This window comes from Pygocentrus nattereri, chromosome 6 (genome assembly GCF_015220715.1).
Source record: "Pygocentrus nattereri isolate fPygNat1 chromosome 6, fPygNat1.pri, whole genome shotgun sequence".
Taxonomy (NCBI): domain Eukaryota; kingdom Metazoa; phylum Chordata; class Actinopteri; order Characiformes; family Serrasalmidae; genus Pygocentrus; species Pygocentrus nattereri.
The window spans coordinates 35093806-35111777 of record NC_051216.1 but is presented as its reverse complement, the minus strand read 5'-3'; the positions used below and the strand labels follow the sequence as shown (position 1 = coordinate 35111777).

The 17972-nt window shown below is 41.3% G+C and overlaps 2 protein-coding genes across 2 annotated transcripts in view; one reads left to right on the top strand and one right to left on the bottom strand.

The window, feature by feature from the left end:
- Positions 1–213: 213 nt before the first annotated feature.
- cnga4 (cyclic nucleotide gated channel subunit alpha 4) lies at positions 214–11991 on the bottom strand. Its single transcript, XM_017706555.1, has 7 exons — positions 11873–11991; positions 10550–10651; positions 10266–10372; positions 6841–7510; positions 3408–3567; positions 3163–3328; positions 214–731 (listed from the first exon to the last, which is right to left on the bottom strand). Exons 1-7 carry the CDS (start codon positions 11989–11991, stop codon positions 214–216), a joined length of 1842 nt encoding a protein of 613 aa, XP_017562044.1.
- A 1982-nt stretch (positions 11992–13973) lies between these two features.
- The window catches only part of fam160a2 (family with sequence similarity 160 member A2), a 58382-nt gene continuing 54383 nt past the window's right edge, over positions 13974–17972 (top strand). Inside the window, exon 1 of the mRNA XM_017706553.2 lies at positions 13974–14321. The gene's annotated coding sequence lies outside the window, so the exon portion shown is untranslated. The remainder of the gene's footprint in view (positions 14322–17972) is intronic.

Sequence of the window (17972 nt, the reverse complement as noted above, 5' to 3'; positions counted from 1 at the left end):
ATGTATGATAATATGTCATAAGATAAGGACATATATTTAAACAGTGAAAAGACAATGATAGTAAAAGACAGAAAAGTTTTAAAATGAATAAATAAAAAAACTATAATTGTAATCCCTACATAGGAAGTGCTGGCATGTTATTACGTTCAGTATGGTAGCTCATGATTTCAAATAATAAGTTGTGTCTCATTTTTTACATGCCTTCTTTATCCATCACTTTTTCTCTTTTACATCCTTCCCCACTCCCTCTTCTTCTTCTCCCCCATCCCCCTCTCCCCGCTCTCCCTCTGGCTCCTCTTCCTTTTCCCCCTCTCCATCCCCGACCTCCCTATCTCTCTCTCCCTCCTCCTCCGTTTCACTCCAGGCTCCCTCAGCCACTATGCCCTCCCAGCCCTCCGTCTGCAGTTCCAGGTGCTCCACGCGCCTCATCATCTTTCGGGCGCTGGACTCCAGCTCAGCCATCAGTCGGGCTAGTTTGGTTTGCAGCACCTCCAGGCTGCCCTCCAAACGCGCCACCTTGTCCTCTGTTTTCTCTTTCTCCTCCTCGCCTTCGTCTGTCTTCTCCAGCATACCCATCTTGGTCAGGATCTGACGGCCCTTCTCCTCCAGCAGGCGCTTGGCAGCCGGAAACTCAGACAATGTGTCTGTCAGGCCCTCTTTCGACAGGCTGAACAGGTCAGAGTGACCGATGCTGCGGATGTTGGCTGTGCGCCGGTTGCCCGATTTGTTGCCTGGAAAACATCAGTGGAGGGTGTGGTCAAGTGGGATGTGTGCAAGAGGAATGATCAATACCAATTTCTCTCTTCAAAATGAGTAACATGAAGGCTTTCAACACCTACACTAATACATTAAAAACAGTGGTCAGCAACTGTCCTCCTGAAGATCTATTTTCCTGCAGAGTTTCCATAGTTCCAACCTGCATCTAACATGCTGCCTCCCCCTTAGCTTATGCCAAAGTGTCTAATCTAGCCAATCAAGGACTTCAGAAGAAGTTAGCTGGAGCAAATGTGGCAGATTGCAATTGGAACTACATTCCACAGGAAGGTAGATATCCAGGACTAGAGTGATGACCATTGCTTTAAAACAAAGCTGGCCAAAGTTGGGCCAGGAGCCCAACCAACAGCTTCCTTAGCCAATGATATTTGTACAATTTCTTTTTATATAGTATCTTACTTTTCTTTTCAGCTTTCAGAAAATTTGTGAGTCTTGATATCATACTGTTGTCACTGACTACAACGAAGAAGTAACAACACATATATTAGCAGTTACAAGCTTATAGAATGTAAAAAGCAGTGATATTCAGACATGGGGGAGTTTAGAGCCCACTAGTGTGAAGGTAAGGTAGTGTGCTTTACATGTACAGAAACTAGAATACAAACGGTATGTGAAATACCCTCCTGGTATTAAAATAGGCTACTATTTTACTCACTACAGCAGTTGTCACAGTGAATTTGCTGATGTTTTTGGACTAAACAAAATGCAGAACAGGAAGAAAGAGTGAAAGGAGAATTTGAAAACAGAGTGGAGAGAGAATCACAACAGGGAGAAGCAGTGAAAGGAGAAGTGAACAAGAAGAAGCACTGTAAGAAGAACTGGTTCAGGGAGAGACTGAAAAGTGAATCAAAAGAAGTAGAAGGAGTGAAAAGAGAATCAGTACATAGAGAAGGAGTGGACGGAGAATCACAACATTGAGAAGGAGTGAAAGGACAATAAAAACAAATAAAAGGGGCAGAAGGAGAATCAATATGAGGAGAAGGAGTGGAAGGAGAACTGAAACAGGGAGAAAGACTAAAAGGAGAATCAGAAGATTAAGAGACCCTTATTAGTCCCACAACAGGGAAATTTCACCTCCACATTTAACCCACCTGTGAAGTGAAACACCACATACACTCTAGTGAGCACACACACACTAGGGGGCAGTGAGCACACTTGCCCAGAGCGGTGGGCAGCCCAATCCGCAGCGTGGGGGTTAGGTGCGGCAGCAGCTGGGGGTTAGGTGTCTTGCTCAAGGACACCTCAGTCATGTGCTGTCGGCTCTGGGGATCGAACCGGTGACCTTCCGGTCACAAGGCTGGATCTCTAACCTCCAGCCCACGACTGCCCCAATGAAGAAGAGAGAGAAGGAGTAAAATGAGAATCAGAATGAGAAGAAGGATTGGAAAGAGAATCAAAACGGAGCAGAAGGAGAATTAAACAAAAAGAAAGACTGAAAGCAGAATTGGAAGAGGGAGATGGAATGAGAGGGAAAGGAGAATGAGGAAAAAAGAAGGACTGTACACTCTCAGAAAAAAAAGGTATAAAACTCTCACTGGGGTAGTACTCCTCTTGTCACTGGGGTGGTACCCTCGAGGGTACATCTCAGTACCTTTAGTCAGGGAACATAACTGTACCATAATCCATTGAAATTATATTTTCTAAGCTGTTTTGACTCCAAACACCCCGTCTCATCTCCATGCTTTTTATTTTATAGGTCTGTTTTAAAACTTTAGGTTATGAAAAAGTATAAATGCTTAGGGAGAATAAAGACGCTTCTCCAAAGCTACTTCAGTCCCAGTATCAACCAGCACTTTGTCACAAAAGAGATCTTATAATTACAGTTGGTTGGACAACTATCCCTGGTTAAAGCATCTGAAATAAATGAAAAAAAATGCAGCTTTATGCTACTACAACTGACAGGTAAAGTGCTTGAGCTGTGGCCCCCTTAATTCTCTGTGCACCCCAGTATATCCAGCAGTGTAGAAACACCCCAGGTGTCAACTCTGAGTGCCTCACAATCTACAGACTATACCTACACAGACTCAGCATGAGTGTGAATTTTAGTTGTTAATGGGGTAAAAGTGATTAAGTGAAATTCCACCTCCACATTTAACCCATCCGTGTAAGTGAAACACCACATACACACTGGTGAACACACACACACTAGGGGGCAGTGAGCACACACTTGCCCGGAGCGGTGGGCAGCCCTATCCACGGCGCCCAGGGAGCAGTTGGGGGTTAGGTGTCTTGCTCAAGGACACCTCAGTCATGGACTGTCGGCCCTGGGGATCGAACCGGCAACTTTCCGGTCACAGGGCCAGATCCCTAACCTCCAGCCCATGACTGCCCCGAAAACTTGTGTAATGTAACTTAAACTTTAATATGTTGAGTAGTGGATGTTTCTACCTTTGATGTTCAGGATGCTGATCTCGCCAAAAAAGTTCCCTTCACCCAGCACAGCAAACTGAGTGACCCCATCATCTGCCACAACAGCCAGCTTTCCCTCTTTAATGATGTACATCTCATGGCCCACATCTCCTTTCCTACACACATACTCTCCTGGGCTGTAGACCTACAGGGAGCACAGCAGATGTGTTGTAACACATGACATTAGCCTTTGATCTCTGACCACTTGGGCCTTGCTCTCTGACCTGTGGAGTGAGTTTGAGCACCAGCTCCTCCAGCAGGCTGCTCTCACAGTTCTGGAAGATGGTCACTTTGGAAAGCGTGGGCAGGTGCACGCTCACAGTGATGGCTGTCTGTAGCGTGACAGGCAGCTGCTGGAGGATTTCATTCTCTCTCGTGATCTTTCTGTTCCAGTAAAGAAATCAGTGGTTACTAAAACATTACAGGTCCACAAAATGACACTCATAGAATATGGTGTACTGCATATGATATGTTAAGTCATAAAAGATAAACTCCACCAATTCAGATAAGTTCAGCAATTTTATTCAGAATACATCAATTCCTAGCTTTCAGATTCTTGATTTTTTGGAAATTCATGTTTTTCAATTTAGAAAATGTGCTAAAATGGCTTCCTGTTGGTTTCATGACAAAGAAATGCACAGGAAAAACACAGTGAAATTGTCTAGTGCCACCACAAGTAAACAATAGGGCAGCAACATTGCTTACTTATGTGCTTGTGTGACTCATTGTAATTAAAAGTTAATAAAAAATGTAAAACAATTACATTTTAGTATAGAATCATTAGCCTGATAGCCTGTAGGCCTATTCAGGCTGTACTGGATTTGGTCTCATGTATTTCTCTGCCAGATTAAAATAGCCCAAGGCCAGTTATAAGCATGTGTTCTTTTTTTTATTGTTATTAATTTCTTACCATAAGACAATAATAATATCAATACGACTACTGGAGAATATTGCACTACAACATTAGCAGCGTTTCTAAAATCAACTTTGCTGTGTTGTTGGATGTGTCACTGAAGCTTATGGGAGGACCATTTTGTGCCAAATCTTTGAAAACTTTTCCTTTAAAGTGGAATTAAACATTCAGGACAAAAATCAAGATATTTTGTGGCAAAGGTCTAGAGGAATTACCTGTTTTAATTCCTTAATCACCCAGAATTCTTTGGCTGTGTTTTAGCTTAGAAGAGGCATGACTATGTCTGAACTGCACAACCTAACAATTCCTACAAGTTGCTTGATTTACCATTGCTACTCCATGAAAGAGTTTTGTATTAAAGTAGCAAACTTTAAAGTACTATTTGGACAAGAAACAGTTTAGATGGGAAAGTTTTGGTATAGCATAAGAAATCTTGTAATAAATTAGAATGGATGGGATGGGAGTAGATGGGAGTTGCTGCTTGATTTATGCATTGCTAGACATTTGACTTAATCATAATTTTATTTACTATAACTATCCACCTAGCTTAGGGTTCAGCAATATGTGGCTCTGGAACCTCATGCAAGGCTTTTACTACCCTGTTGTGGCTCAACAGCAGAATTACATTTTTAGGTAAAAATAAAATGATTGTCCTTTCCAGTAAAATAAAGCTCTGCTGATTGTTCTAACATGGTTTTAACAATAATTAACACTCAAATTAATGTAGGCTATGTCTGCAAATTCACCAACATTTAACTCAAGATCAGCACGCAGACTGCTGGTCACCATAGCAACAACAACAATCTCCCAGTGTCGAATGAAATGGCAAACAGAAGGATTTAAGATGAATATGTATAATTCAGAGACAACTTGACTTGTTTGTGTTCATAAGCACTTGAGCTGGTTTCCTGATGTTTAATTTGTAACGAGTCAAACACTAAAAAGTCATGAAGCTAAAGTGTTTCGTTGGAATTGTCCTCTTGTTCTACCTTAAATGGTACAACAGTTACATTCAGGCACCTCAGGCACCATTTAAGGCGGAACAAGAAAATGTGATAAATAAGCTGGCAAACGAAAAGCTGACTTCAGCCTCGTTAAAAACATTGAGAGACATTTTACAAGAAACTACCGGTACTCTACATTTGTGGAAATTTCCTGCCAGAGATACGAGAAAATCAGCTGAGCTAAACCTTAAAGTAGAGCAAAGTAAATCCATGCTTTTGTTTATATTTAATTTGTTAGCCTACACGCCTACTGAGACATATTTACGACTAAGATGGTAAATTGGGCAGAAAATGTTGTCGCTGCCAAGGTGGTTTGACATTTGTTGAAAGGACATGCTTGACATTTATGTTGTCATATTATGTTGTCAACCCCTGACCTAGCTCTCTTTAGTGAATGCAGTCTATAGCATTGTTAATAGTGTAGAAATTTCTAGCCAACAGCCAACATTACTGCATAAATTAAAACTTTTTTTTGCATGCTTTGGATTTGGAGTCGTACACCTAAGTTAGGACAGGGACTCTTGGCTTGATTTGGCCAGAAGAAAAAAACAAGTAAATACTTCTTTGAAGTGCCTTCAATGCACTTGAGAAAGAATATTTATCCCATCCATCCATCCATCCATCCATCCATCCATCCATCCATCCATCCATCCATCCATCCATCCATCCATCCATTATCTTCCACTTCTCCGGGGTCCGGGTCGCGGGGGCAGCATCCTAAGCAATGAAGCCCAGACCTCCCTTTCCCCAACCACTTCCACCAGCTCTCTAAGGGGGATTCCGAGGCGCTCCCAGGCCAGCTGGGCGATATAGTCACGCCAGTGTGTCCTGGGTCTTCCCCGGGGTCTCCTCCCAGGTGGACTTGCCTGTGACACCTCCCGAGGGAGGCGTCCAGGAGGCATCCTAACCAGATGCCCGAACCACCCCAGCTGGCTCCTCTCGACGTGAAGAAGCAGCGGCTCTACTCCAAGTCCCTCCCGGATGACTGAACTTCTCACCCTACCTCTAAGGGAGAGTCCAGACACCCTGCAGAGGAAACTCATTTCGGCCGCTTGTATTCGTGATCTTATTCTTTCGGTCATTACCCAAAGCTCATGACCATAGGTGAGGGTGGGGACGTAGATCGACCCGTAAATCGAGAGCCTTGCCTTATGGCTCAGCTCTTTCTTTACCACAACAGACCGGTAAAGAGCCCGCATCACTGCTGACCCAGCACAAATCTGCCTGTCAATCTCCCGCTCCCTTGTACCATCACTCGTGAACAAGACCCCAAGATACTTGAACTCCTCCACTTGAATATTTATTGACATGGCAAATAGCACATAGCACAGGATTAATAGAAACTAGAATTATTTCTTAGCTTTGTTTTATAGTAGATAATGGCCACTGGAATCTTTCATTCATAAAAATTACTGACACGGAGCATTCAGATGAGGCTAAAATCTCTAAGACATGGCAGTAATAATTACATCCTCCCACCTCCCCATGTAAAAATAATCCCATTGAAATACGTTGACTGCTGCTGTTTCTGTTGTGTAAGCTATAGAATGTATAGACCATGCACATCATGCTTCTTGGGAGCTTCCCTGTTTGATACTGGACTACAAAAGTTTTTTCCTTTTTCTCTGAATTGGCTTTGATAAAGACCATATTATTTCCCCAAAAGTTCTAGCCCAATGCAACATAATCTAACATCAAACATAACTGCTCTCCTTTAAGACTTTAAACATGAAGACGCACTTGTTGATGTGTAGATGTTGGTACCAGTTGTTAACACGTCCCTGCAGCTCTTTGGTGATCCTCCGGCTGTGCAGGTAGCCCTTCACCAGCTCGTGATTGGGGAAAAACACATTGTCTCGGTTCTGCAGGTTCATGATCACGTTGCTTACATTCCCCACAACAGAGGCAAACACCAGCACTGCGATCAGCAGGTCAGCAATCATGAAAAGGTACTCCTCCTCACGTTGTGGCTGAGGTGTGTCGCCCACTGTAGTGAGGATCAGAGTGGAGAACCAGTAGGAGTAGAAGTACTGACGTCTCATGGAAGCAAACTCAGGATCCGAGATGTTGGGGTAGACCCATTCATCAACACCAAAGCCAATGTAGTTGGAGAGCGAGAAGTAGATGCATGCGTTCCAGTGGATGAGGATGAAAATGAGGATCATGAGTTTGGAAATGCGGAAAACGTTAGGGTAGGCCGTTCGAGTCTCCATGCGGTCCAAAGCCTCTGACAGGCGGGCTGACCGCAGGAAACGGTTTACCCTGACCAGGGGTGTTTGGATGCCCAGCTGCAGGTAGAGCAGGTCAGTGGGCAGCAGGGAGGCCATGTCCCACCGAAAGTGAGATGATCGTAGGTAGCGTTTTTTCAGACGAGACCGATCACGCACTAGAATGCCCTGCTCCATGAACCCTGTGGACCACAAAACAGATCAATCCAACAACCTATTCAGCAAGACACCCAGTGATGAACACTGGCTAGACAGAGGTTATATAGATAATCATGTTAGGATAGTGTTAATAATAATAATAGCCATACATTTTTTTAAAAAAGACAACAATGTACAGATTTGTCTTGTAAATGACTATTATTATTATTATTATTGTTATTACTATTATTATTATAATTATTATTATTGTTGTTGTTTTTTCAGTCACACACATTTTTAACAGATAAACAAAACCACGCATATAGCCATGCAGTCTCCATAGACAAACATAGTGCATAGCAGTAGAATGGGTTGCACTGAAGACCTCAGCGACTTTAAACATGCCACTGTCTTAGGACAACATCTTAGCCACAAGTTATTTCATGAAATTTCCCCTCTGCTAAAATACCAGTCAAGTGTAAGTGTGAGGATTGTTAAATAGAAGAATAAAGGAGCAATAATAGCTCAGCCACAAAATGAGGTCCATGAAGATGTGCTGTTGAGGAACTCCAGTGGCCTGCACAGAGCCCTGACCCTGAGTTATTGTAAACTATAAAAAAGAATAAAACTGCATGCAGGCACCTTAGAGGGCAGGTGCTGTGCTCAGAAAAAAAAACTCAGAAGTAGAAGCGCTGATCTTGAATTAGTGTTTGTGTCTATGACCATAATACATCAGTCCTGTTTTGCAAAACCAGCTCTTGTGGTTGTCTGAAATGGCTGCTCATAATGATGAAGTTTTGTTTATTTTTTCTAGTTCACAATAACTTCAATAACTTCTACTGTACTCTAAACCACAACAGCAATTCACCACGACTTTAATGAAGACCTGAACATGGTTTGAGCAGTTTGAGAGACATTTTGGTGTTTTTTTTACAGACTATTTGGGTGACTATTGAGTTCTTGTGTTTGATAACAATGTTATTATTACAGCTAATCAACTTCATTGGGGTAAGTGGAAAACTGTATTAACTGAAATAACTTAAAAATTTACTTAAAATAACGCTAATTACATTTTCACTGTAACTAACAGAGTTTAGTTTTTGACTGTTTTTAATGCTATTGTTTACTTCACTTTTAGAAGGATATACAGTGAGGAAAATAAGTATTTGAACACCCTGCGACTTTGCAAGTTCTCCCACTTAGAAATCATGGAGGGGTCTGAAATTTTCATCTTAGGTGCATGTCCACTATGAGAGACATAATCTAAAAAAAATCACAAAGTATGATTTTTTAATAATTTATTTGTATGTTACTGCTGCAAATAAGTATTTGAACACCTGTGAAAATCAATGTTAATATTTGGTACAGTAGCCTTTGTTTGCAATTACAGAGGTCAAACGTTTCCTGTAGTTTTTCACCAGGCTTGCACACACTGCAGCAGGGATTTTGGCCCATTCCTCCACACAGATCTTCTCCAGGCCAGCCAGTTTGAGCTCCCTCCAAAGATTTTCTATAGCGTTTAGGTCTGGAGACTGGCTAGGCCACTCCAGAACCTTGATATGCTTCTTACGGAGCCACTTCTTGGTTATCCTGGCTGTGTGCTTTGGGTCATTGTCATGTTGGAAGACCCAGCCACGACCCATCTTCAATGCTCTAACTGAGGGAAGGAGGTTGTTCCCCAAAATCTCGCAATACATGGCCCCGGTCATCCTCTCCTTAATACAGTGCAGTCGTCCTGTCCCATGTGCAGAAAAACACCCCCAAAGCATAATGCTTCCACCCCCATGCTTCACAGTAGGGATGGTGTTTTTGGGATGGTACTCATCATTCTTCATCCTCCAAACACGGCGAGTGGAATTAAGACCAAAAAGTTCTATTTTGGTCTCATCTGACCACAGAACTTTCTCCCATGACTCCTCTGGATCATCCAAATGGTCATGGGCAAACTTAAGACGGGCCTGGACGTGTGCTGATTTAAGCAGGGGAACCTTCCGTGCCATGCATGACTTTAAACTATGACGTCTTAGTGTATTACCCACAGTAACCTTGGAAACAGTGGTGCCAGCTCTCTTCAGGTCATTGACCAGCTACTCCCGTGTAGTTCTGGGCTGATTCCTCACCTTTCTTAGGATCACTGATACGCCACGAGGTGAGATCTTGCATGGAGCCCCAGTCCGAGGGAGATTGACAGTCATGTTTAGCTTCTTCCATTTTCTAATAATTGCTCCAACAGTTGATCTTTTTTCACCAAACTGCTTGGCAATTTCCCCGTAGCCCTTTTCAGCCTTGTGGAAGTCTACAATTTTTTCTCTGGTGTCTTTGGACAGCTCTTTGGTCTTAGCCATGTTAGTAGTTGGAGTCTTACTGATTGTGTGGGGTGGACAGGTGTCTTTATGCAGCTAACGACCTCAAACAGGTGCTTCTAATTTAGAATAATAAGTGGAGCGGAGGTGGACTTTTTAGAGGCGGACTAACAGGTCTTTGAGGGCCAGAATTTTTGCTGATTGACAGGTGTTCAAATACTTATTTACAGAAGTAACACACAAATAAATTATTTAAAAATCATACATTGTGATTTCCAGATTTTTTTTTTATAGAGATTATGTCTCTCACAGTGGACATGCACCTAAGATGAAAATTTCAGACCCCTCCATGACCACTAAGTGGGAGAACTTGCAAAGTCGCAGGGTGTTCAAATACTTATTTTCCTCACTGTACATAGGGTTACTCAGTTTTTAGATAAATTTGACCTAAATTACATTTCATAACACTTGCATTTTGTGACACAGTTGCACTTACCAGTATGGACTTTGATAATAATGTCAGCTATGTAGACCAGGTCAGAGACGTAGTCTAAAGTGAGCCACACTGCCAGATATGTGTGCGCAACTTCATAAAAACAGGCCCTTTACAAAGATGACAAGAGTTTTAGATAATTACAGACATGTTAAATTAAGTTTAATTTAAGTTTAATAGAAATCTTCATGGTTTACATGGTTTACATTTTCAAATCAGGCTTGGAGGCATTAAGTATTAAGTAAGATTTCTCTTTAAAAGCTGATCTATAAATCTTTTCCTCCCACCTCAGGATAATAATAACCCAGTTATAGATGACAGGAAAGATCATGACTTGCAACCAGCCATAGTAAAACTCTCCAGAGGGATCAACCACCCATTCCCTCCAACTGAGAGAGAGAGAGAGAGAGAGAGAGAGCGAGCAAAAGAGAGAAAAAAGAAAACACAAAAAGTCCACACAGTTACAGTTAGTCTATTAGTTGTACTATAACGATTGTCACAATTGGCCCCTCTCAGTCCTGTCCATGTGTTTGTGTTTTAGTTTAGCCCATGTGAGTTTGTTTTGGTCCAGCCCCCTCATTTCCTGATTGTTTCCACCTGTCCCTCATCAGCCCTGTTGTATTTAAGCCCTGTGTTGGCCCCTTGTGTTTGCTGGTCTTTGTTATCTGCTGTGTTGAATGTTCTGTTTGTTCTGTTCTGCTCTGCTTGTTCTGTTGGAACCTGGTTTGTCTGTCATGTCTGCCCCCCGATCTATCCGTGTTGGCTATGTAAACCTGGACCGTTTAGACTATGACCCTGGATTTGCCCTTAATAACTCTTGCTTATCTCAGCACGTGCATTCGCCTCCTCGCTCTCCATTATATATGTGCAGTGTTGCCTGCATCCTCTTCTGCCTCAATGCTACTTAAATATAATATTTATAACTATGGTTAAAATAATTGTTATTGTTTTTAAGGGTGGTTTTAAGAATAGGCATTTGAGTACTTGCTTAGAGATACCTTTCAAAGCCTGTAAAATGCTGTTTGGGCCATCCCTACAACAAATTTTTTTCTTCAGACTTGCCAGGTCTGGAATTTGCTTATGTGGTTTCTGACACTGTATGGCATATTGTGATCTGCATGCACACATCAAACACATCTTGACTGACTGTGAGTACAATTGAGATAAATATTTATATAGTATGTATGTTTGTATATCTATCTATCTATTTATATATATATATATATATATATATATATATATATATATATATATATATATATATATATATATATATATATATGTGTGTGTGTGTGTGTGTGTGTGTATGTATATATATATATATATATATATATATATATATATATATATGTATATACATACACACACACATCAACTGTACTCAGTAAGTCAAAAAATGTTAATTTAATTTATTTTAAATCCTTAATAAATTAATCCTTAATTTGCTATGCTTATTATATCATAAGATCTATTTTTGCCAGTAATTACATGGAAAACAGTGCAAACTACCTAAGAAATGAGGAATGGATGTGATGTCTGGACGTGCATGATGCTTTATATGCTGTTTTTAAAACTGAAATGTAATGTGATGCCATATCAGAAACACTTACTTGATTTTTTCCTTCTCGTCTTTCTTCTTCTCTTCTCCCTGACCTTGTGTTTTCTCTTCTTGCACTTCACCATCCTTGTGCATGCGATGCCAGTTAAGAACTTTAGTCCAACGATTCATTCTAGCTTACAGTAGAGTGCCAATGCTAATCAGCAGGGACAGATCTGATTGAGGAGCATGATCCTAAAAAGAAAAGACAATAAGAGCATTCGCTCATACATGTACGCAAATACATTGATCTAAAGCAGTCAGTATGGTATATGTGTATGTTTTCTTCTAGCTGGAGACTCAACATACTCATTGTTTAGCCTCATAAGTCCCTCTACATAAAAACAAGCAGGCTCACCTGTGCAGCACAGGTGATGTTGGTTGCTGTAGCATCAATTCCCTAATGGTTCCACAGGTGAGCTGATTCCTTGCACTGACTCAGTGCATATACCACTAAGAACAGAACCCTCATGAGAGGCAATCAGAGCAGCACAGCTGGCTTCACCAACCCTCCAGTCTGTCATCAGACTTTCTACTATGAATACTTGCCTCCTATGTAAAGGAGGTTTCTAGATTATTTTAGTATTATTAGTATTGTTTGTATGGCTGTTAGTAGGATGATTAAGTTGTTGCTAGTTTATTTATTTTATACTTAATATAATAATTTATGTCAAACTACACTCAAAATCTACACACATTGTCCATTTTTATCAGCTCCATCTATATGAAGATAATTATGCAGTCCATCTGTTCTTCTGTAGAATTTCTTAGCACCGATTCATAATCTATCCATCAATAGTCAGGACCATAACCAACGCAGAGCAGGTATTATATGGGTAAAATATATATACATATATATACATACATCCAACCAAGAGTATCCTGTCAAAAACTGAACACTGACGAAGGACAAACAGACAGGTAGATGAGCTATCTACAAGGTGGACCAACAAGGCAAGCTTGTCTAATAAAGAAGTTAATGAGTGGACACAGTATTGCAGCACTGCTGTGTCTGACCCACTCTCGCCAGAGCAAAACACACTTACACATCACAACCATGTCAGTGTCACTGCAGTGCTGAGAATGATCCTGACCATTGAAGAACAGGGTAAAAGGGGGCAAACAAAGTATACAGAGAAACAGATGGACTATATTCTGTAATTGTAGAACTACAAAGTGAACCTATGTAGCAAATGGAGCTGATAAAATGGACAACGTGTGCAGATACGTGTGCAGATACGGTACCTAATAAAGTGGTCAGTGAGTGTAGAATACCTTTAAAGAGAAAATATCTTTCGCCTTCTTCTCTTACAAATGTTTCAAAGGGGAATTCCACCTATTTTTACTGCATAACTTAATGGTTGAGATGTAAAAATGTAATTCAGAGTGGTCTATTGTGAAATGGAGCATTATAGAGAAACTGACTCAGATTATTTTACAAAGGTGGTGATAGGAATTGGGTTTTTTTGCTATGCAAAAACAGCTTTGAACCTACATGCCTTCTGAGGTTTTATATGCATCGTTGATAACGGTAAAAGAGTGACAAATCTCAAATAAGAAGGTTTATTTGGAGACTGTTTTGTCTTTGAATGCCCAGCTATTCTTTTTTTCACTGTGAATGGGTTAAAAATATGCTATAGGCAGTTGTGTCCAATCTTATCCACAAAGTGCTGGTGTGGTGGCGGGTTGTCATTATAAACAAGCAGGAGCGCACCTGATTCGGCTTGTTTAATCCGCTCTGATCATGTTTTTTTTCAAACAGCTGTAGGAATGAAAGCCTGAAGCTGCAATGGCCCTTTGTGGCTAATACTGTACACCGCTGTATTAGAGCCATTAAATGCTTTGGATGTCTGATTCTTATTTTCACCAATATGAACAATTCCGACTCGGTAAGCTTTTCTAGAACAGAGCACTTCACACAAGACCGCTCTCACACTTTGTTTTATTTCAAATCATTCGACGACTTAATTATTTTTACATTTTGAAATTAGGTGGAATTCCCCTTTAAAACAACTTGCAGCACCAGTGTTTCTATTTTCCTCCGATAGGCGGCAGTGCGCGTCCTGCGGCTCAGTGAGCCCTGAGCAGCGCGCTTCAAGACGTCAGCACGTCCCCTGCGTGTGGGTGTGTGCCTGAGAGAAGATGGCTGCGAAACGGGAGAGTGAGAAACCCCCGATTTGATGGTTGAGGACAGCCTGGGCGCTGCAGAAACACAGAGGAGAAAAACACTGCTCGAGCTGTGTCAGAGCTCGGCCGAGCCATCTGTGGATGTTCGCGTCCTCCCTCCTGTGATCTAGTGCTGGACTGACAGGAGCACTGACCCAGTTCAACTGCACGGCGGTCTGTCCGCTAGCCCTGCGCTCATTATTCCTGGGACATCACTACACCTCCAACCAGCGAGAGGCTCGGGCAGGATAACACCGAGGGGACATTGCGAGTTAGCCGGGCGTTCAGTTAACGAGGTGAGCGTCGTTCTGAAATGAATTGTGGTCATTTTAGCGAAAACCCGATGCGTTACGGCCAGGCGGATTGTGCATTTGACCTCAGAGACTTGTTAACGGCAGCTGCGGTTCAGTTCGCGAAGCTGAAGTTAGCTTCTTCTTCGCCAGCCTCTAATTGGAATTTTCCGCACCACCTTAAATGCGAGGACCAGATTGTAACTGCTGCACCATTTAAGGTGGAACAGAACATTCGAATCAGAAGCTGGCGAATAGGAAGCCGACGTCTGCCTCGTTTCAGTTCAGTGTTTTTGTATGGGAAAAGCTCCGAGACACAGTGTGATTTATACTGCTCGTGTTTCCTTGAACGAGAATGTTGAGCTATTTCACTTTCAAGAAGCTTGGTGTTAAAGAGTGGTGGAAGTGGTAGGAGGCTAAGCTGGTTGTTTACACTCCTAAAGGTGGACACGAAGCAGCCAAATTCAGTGTAAGATTATTCCTTCACCGGCTGGCCAGATGTATGTACCGTTAACAGTTTTTAGCATGGTAGTCTAGATAGCTGGTACTTTAACCGGCTAGCTAATAGCCGTGTAATTTACTGGGCAAGGCGTAGGGCGGTGTTTACGGTATTTGCTTTGGCGAATAGTAAGGTTAGCTATTTAGTGGCTGTAACTACGTAAGCTATCTACTTTAAATAGCCAAAGGCTGCTAGCTACATTTCTTGGCTGCAGCTGCAGGCCAAACGTTTTGTATTTTAGTTTGAGCATTCTTACAGGTCCCGCTCAGGCTGTATCAGTTCAGTTTTCTAACTTAAATCAGTCCGGCTCATGTCTTGGCTAACGTTGCCTTTATGCAGCTCTGTTTACTCGGAGTTTGCATAAGATGACGCAACAGCAGCGGCAGCAGCAATAACATAACTGTAGCTACATGTCGCATCAACAGATGAGCGGAAACAAATAAAATCGGACGAATTTACAAGAAACTTGAGCACTGTAGAGACTTTAAGCCTCAGTGCGAGTTTCGTGGACGTAGATTAAGCCTAGCCTTGGACTAAGGAAGCAGCACCAGTGATGAATCTCCTTTGGACATTCTTCTAAATGTTAAGTCTAGGTTTAGGCTTATTCTGAATTTGGGAAACTGGCCCTCAGGCCAAATGTTTGCTTGAATGACAGAGCATATTTATCATATCTGAGGATTTCATTAGCACAGACTGGGCCAGTTTCCCAGACAAGGATTATGCCTAGTCTTGTACTAAACTGCAATGCCAGTAGTGACTTGCAGTTGGAGAATCTTTTTTTTTTTTTTTTTTTAGTTTAGATGTAAGATTAATCTTGGTCTGGGAAACTGGTCTTCTACGTTGTACACACAATATATATCAGAGGGGTTTGGTGAGTTTGTAGAATACTGTAGTCTGTATTGACTAATTGGGATTCAATGCACTCAGTATTTAATAGTTGTGTGAGGGGTCTCCATCGCACTGGTCTCCAAGTAGGGCAATGCTTATCAGCCTCGTTTATGTAGATCCAACCTGTTTGCAAACCAATTTCACCTCCCTCTGAACAGGTTAAGCCACAACATGAGTCCCTCTCAGCAAGTGAGGAGTAGTAAGAGTGTGGATGGACACCCCCTTCTATAGTTCGAGTTTGTCTTTCACTTGACGGATCATGACAGGGCCTAAGGCGAAACCAGTCAACTTTGTAACTCTGCATATCTCTCTCTCTCTCTCTCTCTCTCTCTCTCTCTCTCTCTCTCTCTCTCTCTCTCTCTCTTCATCACTCACTTTTTTACTCTTACTCACTTGTGGTCATTCATCTTGCATCTTGTCCCACATGAGCACTGGGCTAGTGTTAATTGCTGGAATCACTGATGCTGTGCTGTGCGATGGTGATAGAATTCAGTATCATGGTAATTCCCCAATACAACATAGTATCACATTATTTATTTGTTTAGAAGTTAGCATTTTTTAAAATTAACCTGTGCTTTCAGGTTGGTCTATGTTAGGAGTGTTTTACAACCCAGAGATTATGGGTTTTTTTGTTCTGTTCTGCCTCTTATAAAATGACACCAAAGGGACCTTCTGCTGCATTGTAAACATGGCGGCGGATACCACCAACAATTTCAATATGCGTAGAAATCAGATGTTATGTTGAGCTCTCTTCTTTTCTCTTTTCGTCGCACTGTCAGTAAACAAAATTAGCCGTTTGGTTTCATCCTATCACATTAAAGTGGGTACTGAAATGGTGGGGCTTATGCTGTGGACACACCCACACTTAAATGACTGGTCTTTTTTCTGGTGTTTATGAATTTTAGGGGTTGTGATGTTTGGGGTTTGTTTTGTTTGAGGTTACCACAGCAGGCACTGACAAAGTTCTGTTGAAGAACTTTTATTTATGTGAGCCAAACCAACCTGTGGAACATATAATTTAAGATCTGCAAATCCTTACCTCACAATTGAAAATCAAACCTGAAACTATATCTGTTGTTACACTCCTGTCCTCTATCAGCTGTCTGTCTCTCTGTGCTGTTTCAAGGCATATCATATTCTGAAGTTTATGTATCATTAAACCTCTAGAGCACACAACTTCAGGTAAGAAAGTGTCTGTGTTTATTATTTTTGACATACCTTGAAAATTTTTTTAAAAAACAATCAGTAACACCCAGCAAATGATGTACATTGTAGTAGATGTGAAATGATTAAACATTTTTCTATATCTATATCTGTCAGATATTATCTTGAATATTCAGATATTCTATACGAATGCAAAAAGCTTGACTTGTTTTACTTATAACTGAATTTTTTTTTAAAACTTTTCTTATTGTTGCATTTATTTTTAGTGGTTTTATATTTTTTAGGACATAATACTACAAGGAAGTGAAGAACCATCACTGAGGAATAATTTTATAGCCAGTTTGATTCAAATGTTAAATAGATCCCTGAACAACTTGCTCTGTTTGAACAGCAGTGAGCAGTAAAGTGGAGGAAAAAGCAACTTTTTAATCATCTCCTTAAAAATGAAAACATTTTGCTGAGCTCTAGTCAGTGAAAAGGGAGTGATGGTTTTTAAGCTGCTCGAAACCGCATTATACTGGAGCTTGTGTTAAACTCAGGCTGTATCACCTGGTGCTTTCTGAAAAATGTTCTTACGGTACTGGACAGCTAGCTAGCCACTGTTCTCTTGTTATTCTCAGTAATGGATGCACCTGAGAAACTCACTTGTTAGCAAGCAATTCAGAGCAGTTGTAAGCTTAATTGAATCACACCTGGAGTTAAAGCTGATACTGTCGCCTTAAAGCTGTGCCAGATCACAGTCTCTAGTGAGTCCAGTGTGCTTAGCTGGCAACCATGTGTTAGCATTTAACTTGATGAACGAACGTTTGTTGCTCCACGGAAGTACTTGGGTTTATAAGTAGTACATGTGTCCGTTTAAATGGAATTTCCATTTTCACGTGTGTTTATGATTTTTGATATGCCCTCTGGGGTGGTAATTGTTTACAGTGCTTTCATGTGGACGGGCAAAATGCAGCATTTTGAAAACACTGACGTCGTTGTGTTAAGTTCCACATGTCTGTAGCTGTTTTCGTTTATTAAGTTAGCAGAACTCTGAAATGTGCTTGGTGACTGGGTTGTTTCTGTGTGTCAGAATGCATGCTAGCAGAATGAGGGATTTTGGCTTA

Coding starts and splice junctions, on each gene's coding strand:
- cnga4 (XM_017706555.1), bottom strand. CDS start 11,991: ATGAATCGTTGGACTAAAGTTCTTAACTGGCATCGCATGCACAAGGAT. Junction 7,511..10,265: donor TATTATCAAAGTCCATACTG/GTAAGTGCAACT, acceptor TGTGGTCCACAG/GGTTCATGGAGCAGGGCATT. Junction 732..3,162: donor CAGCATCCTGAACATCAAAG/GTAGAAACATCC, acceptor GATGTTTTCCAG/GCAACAAATCGGGCAACCGG.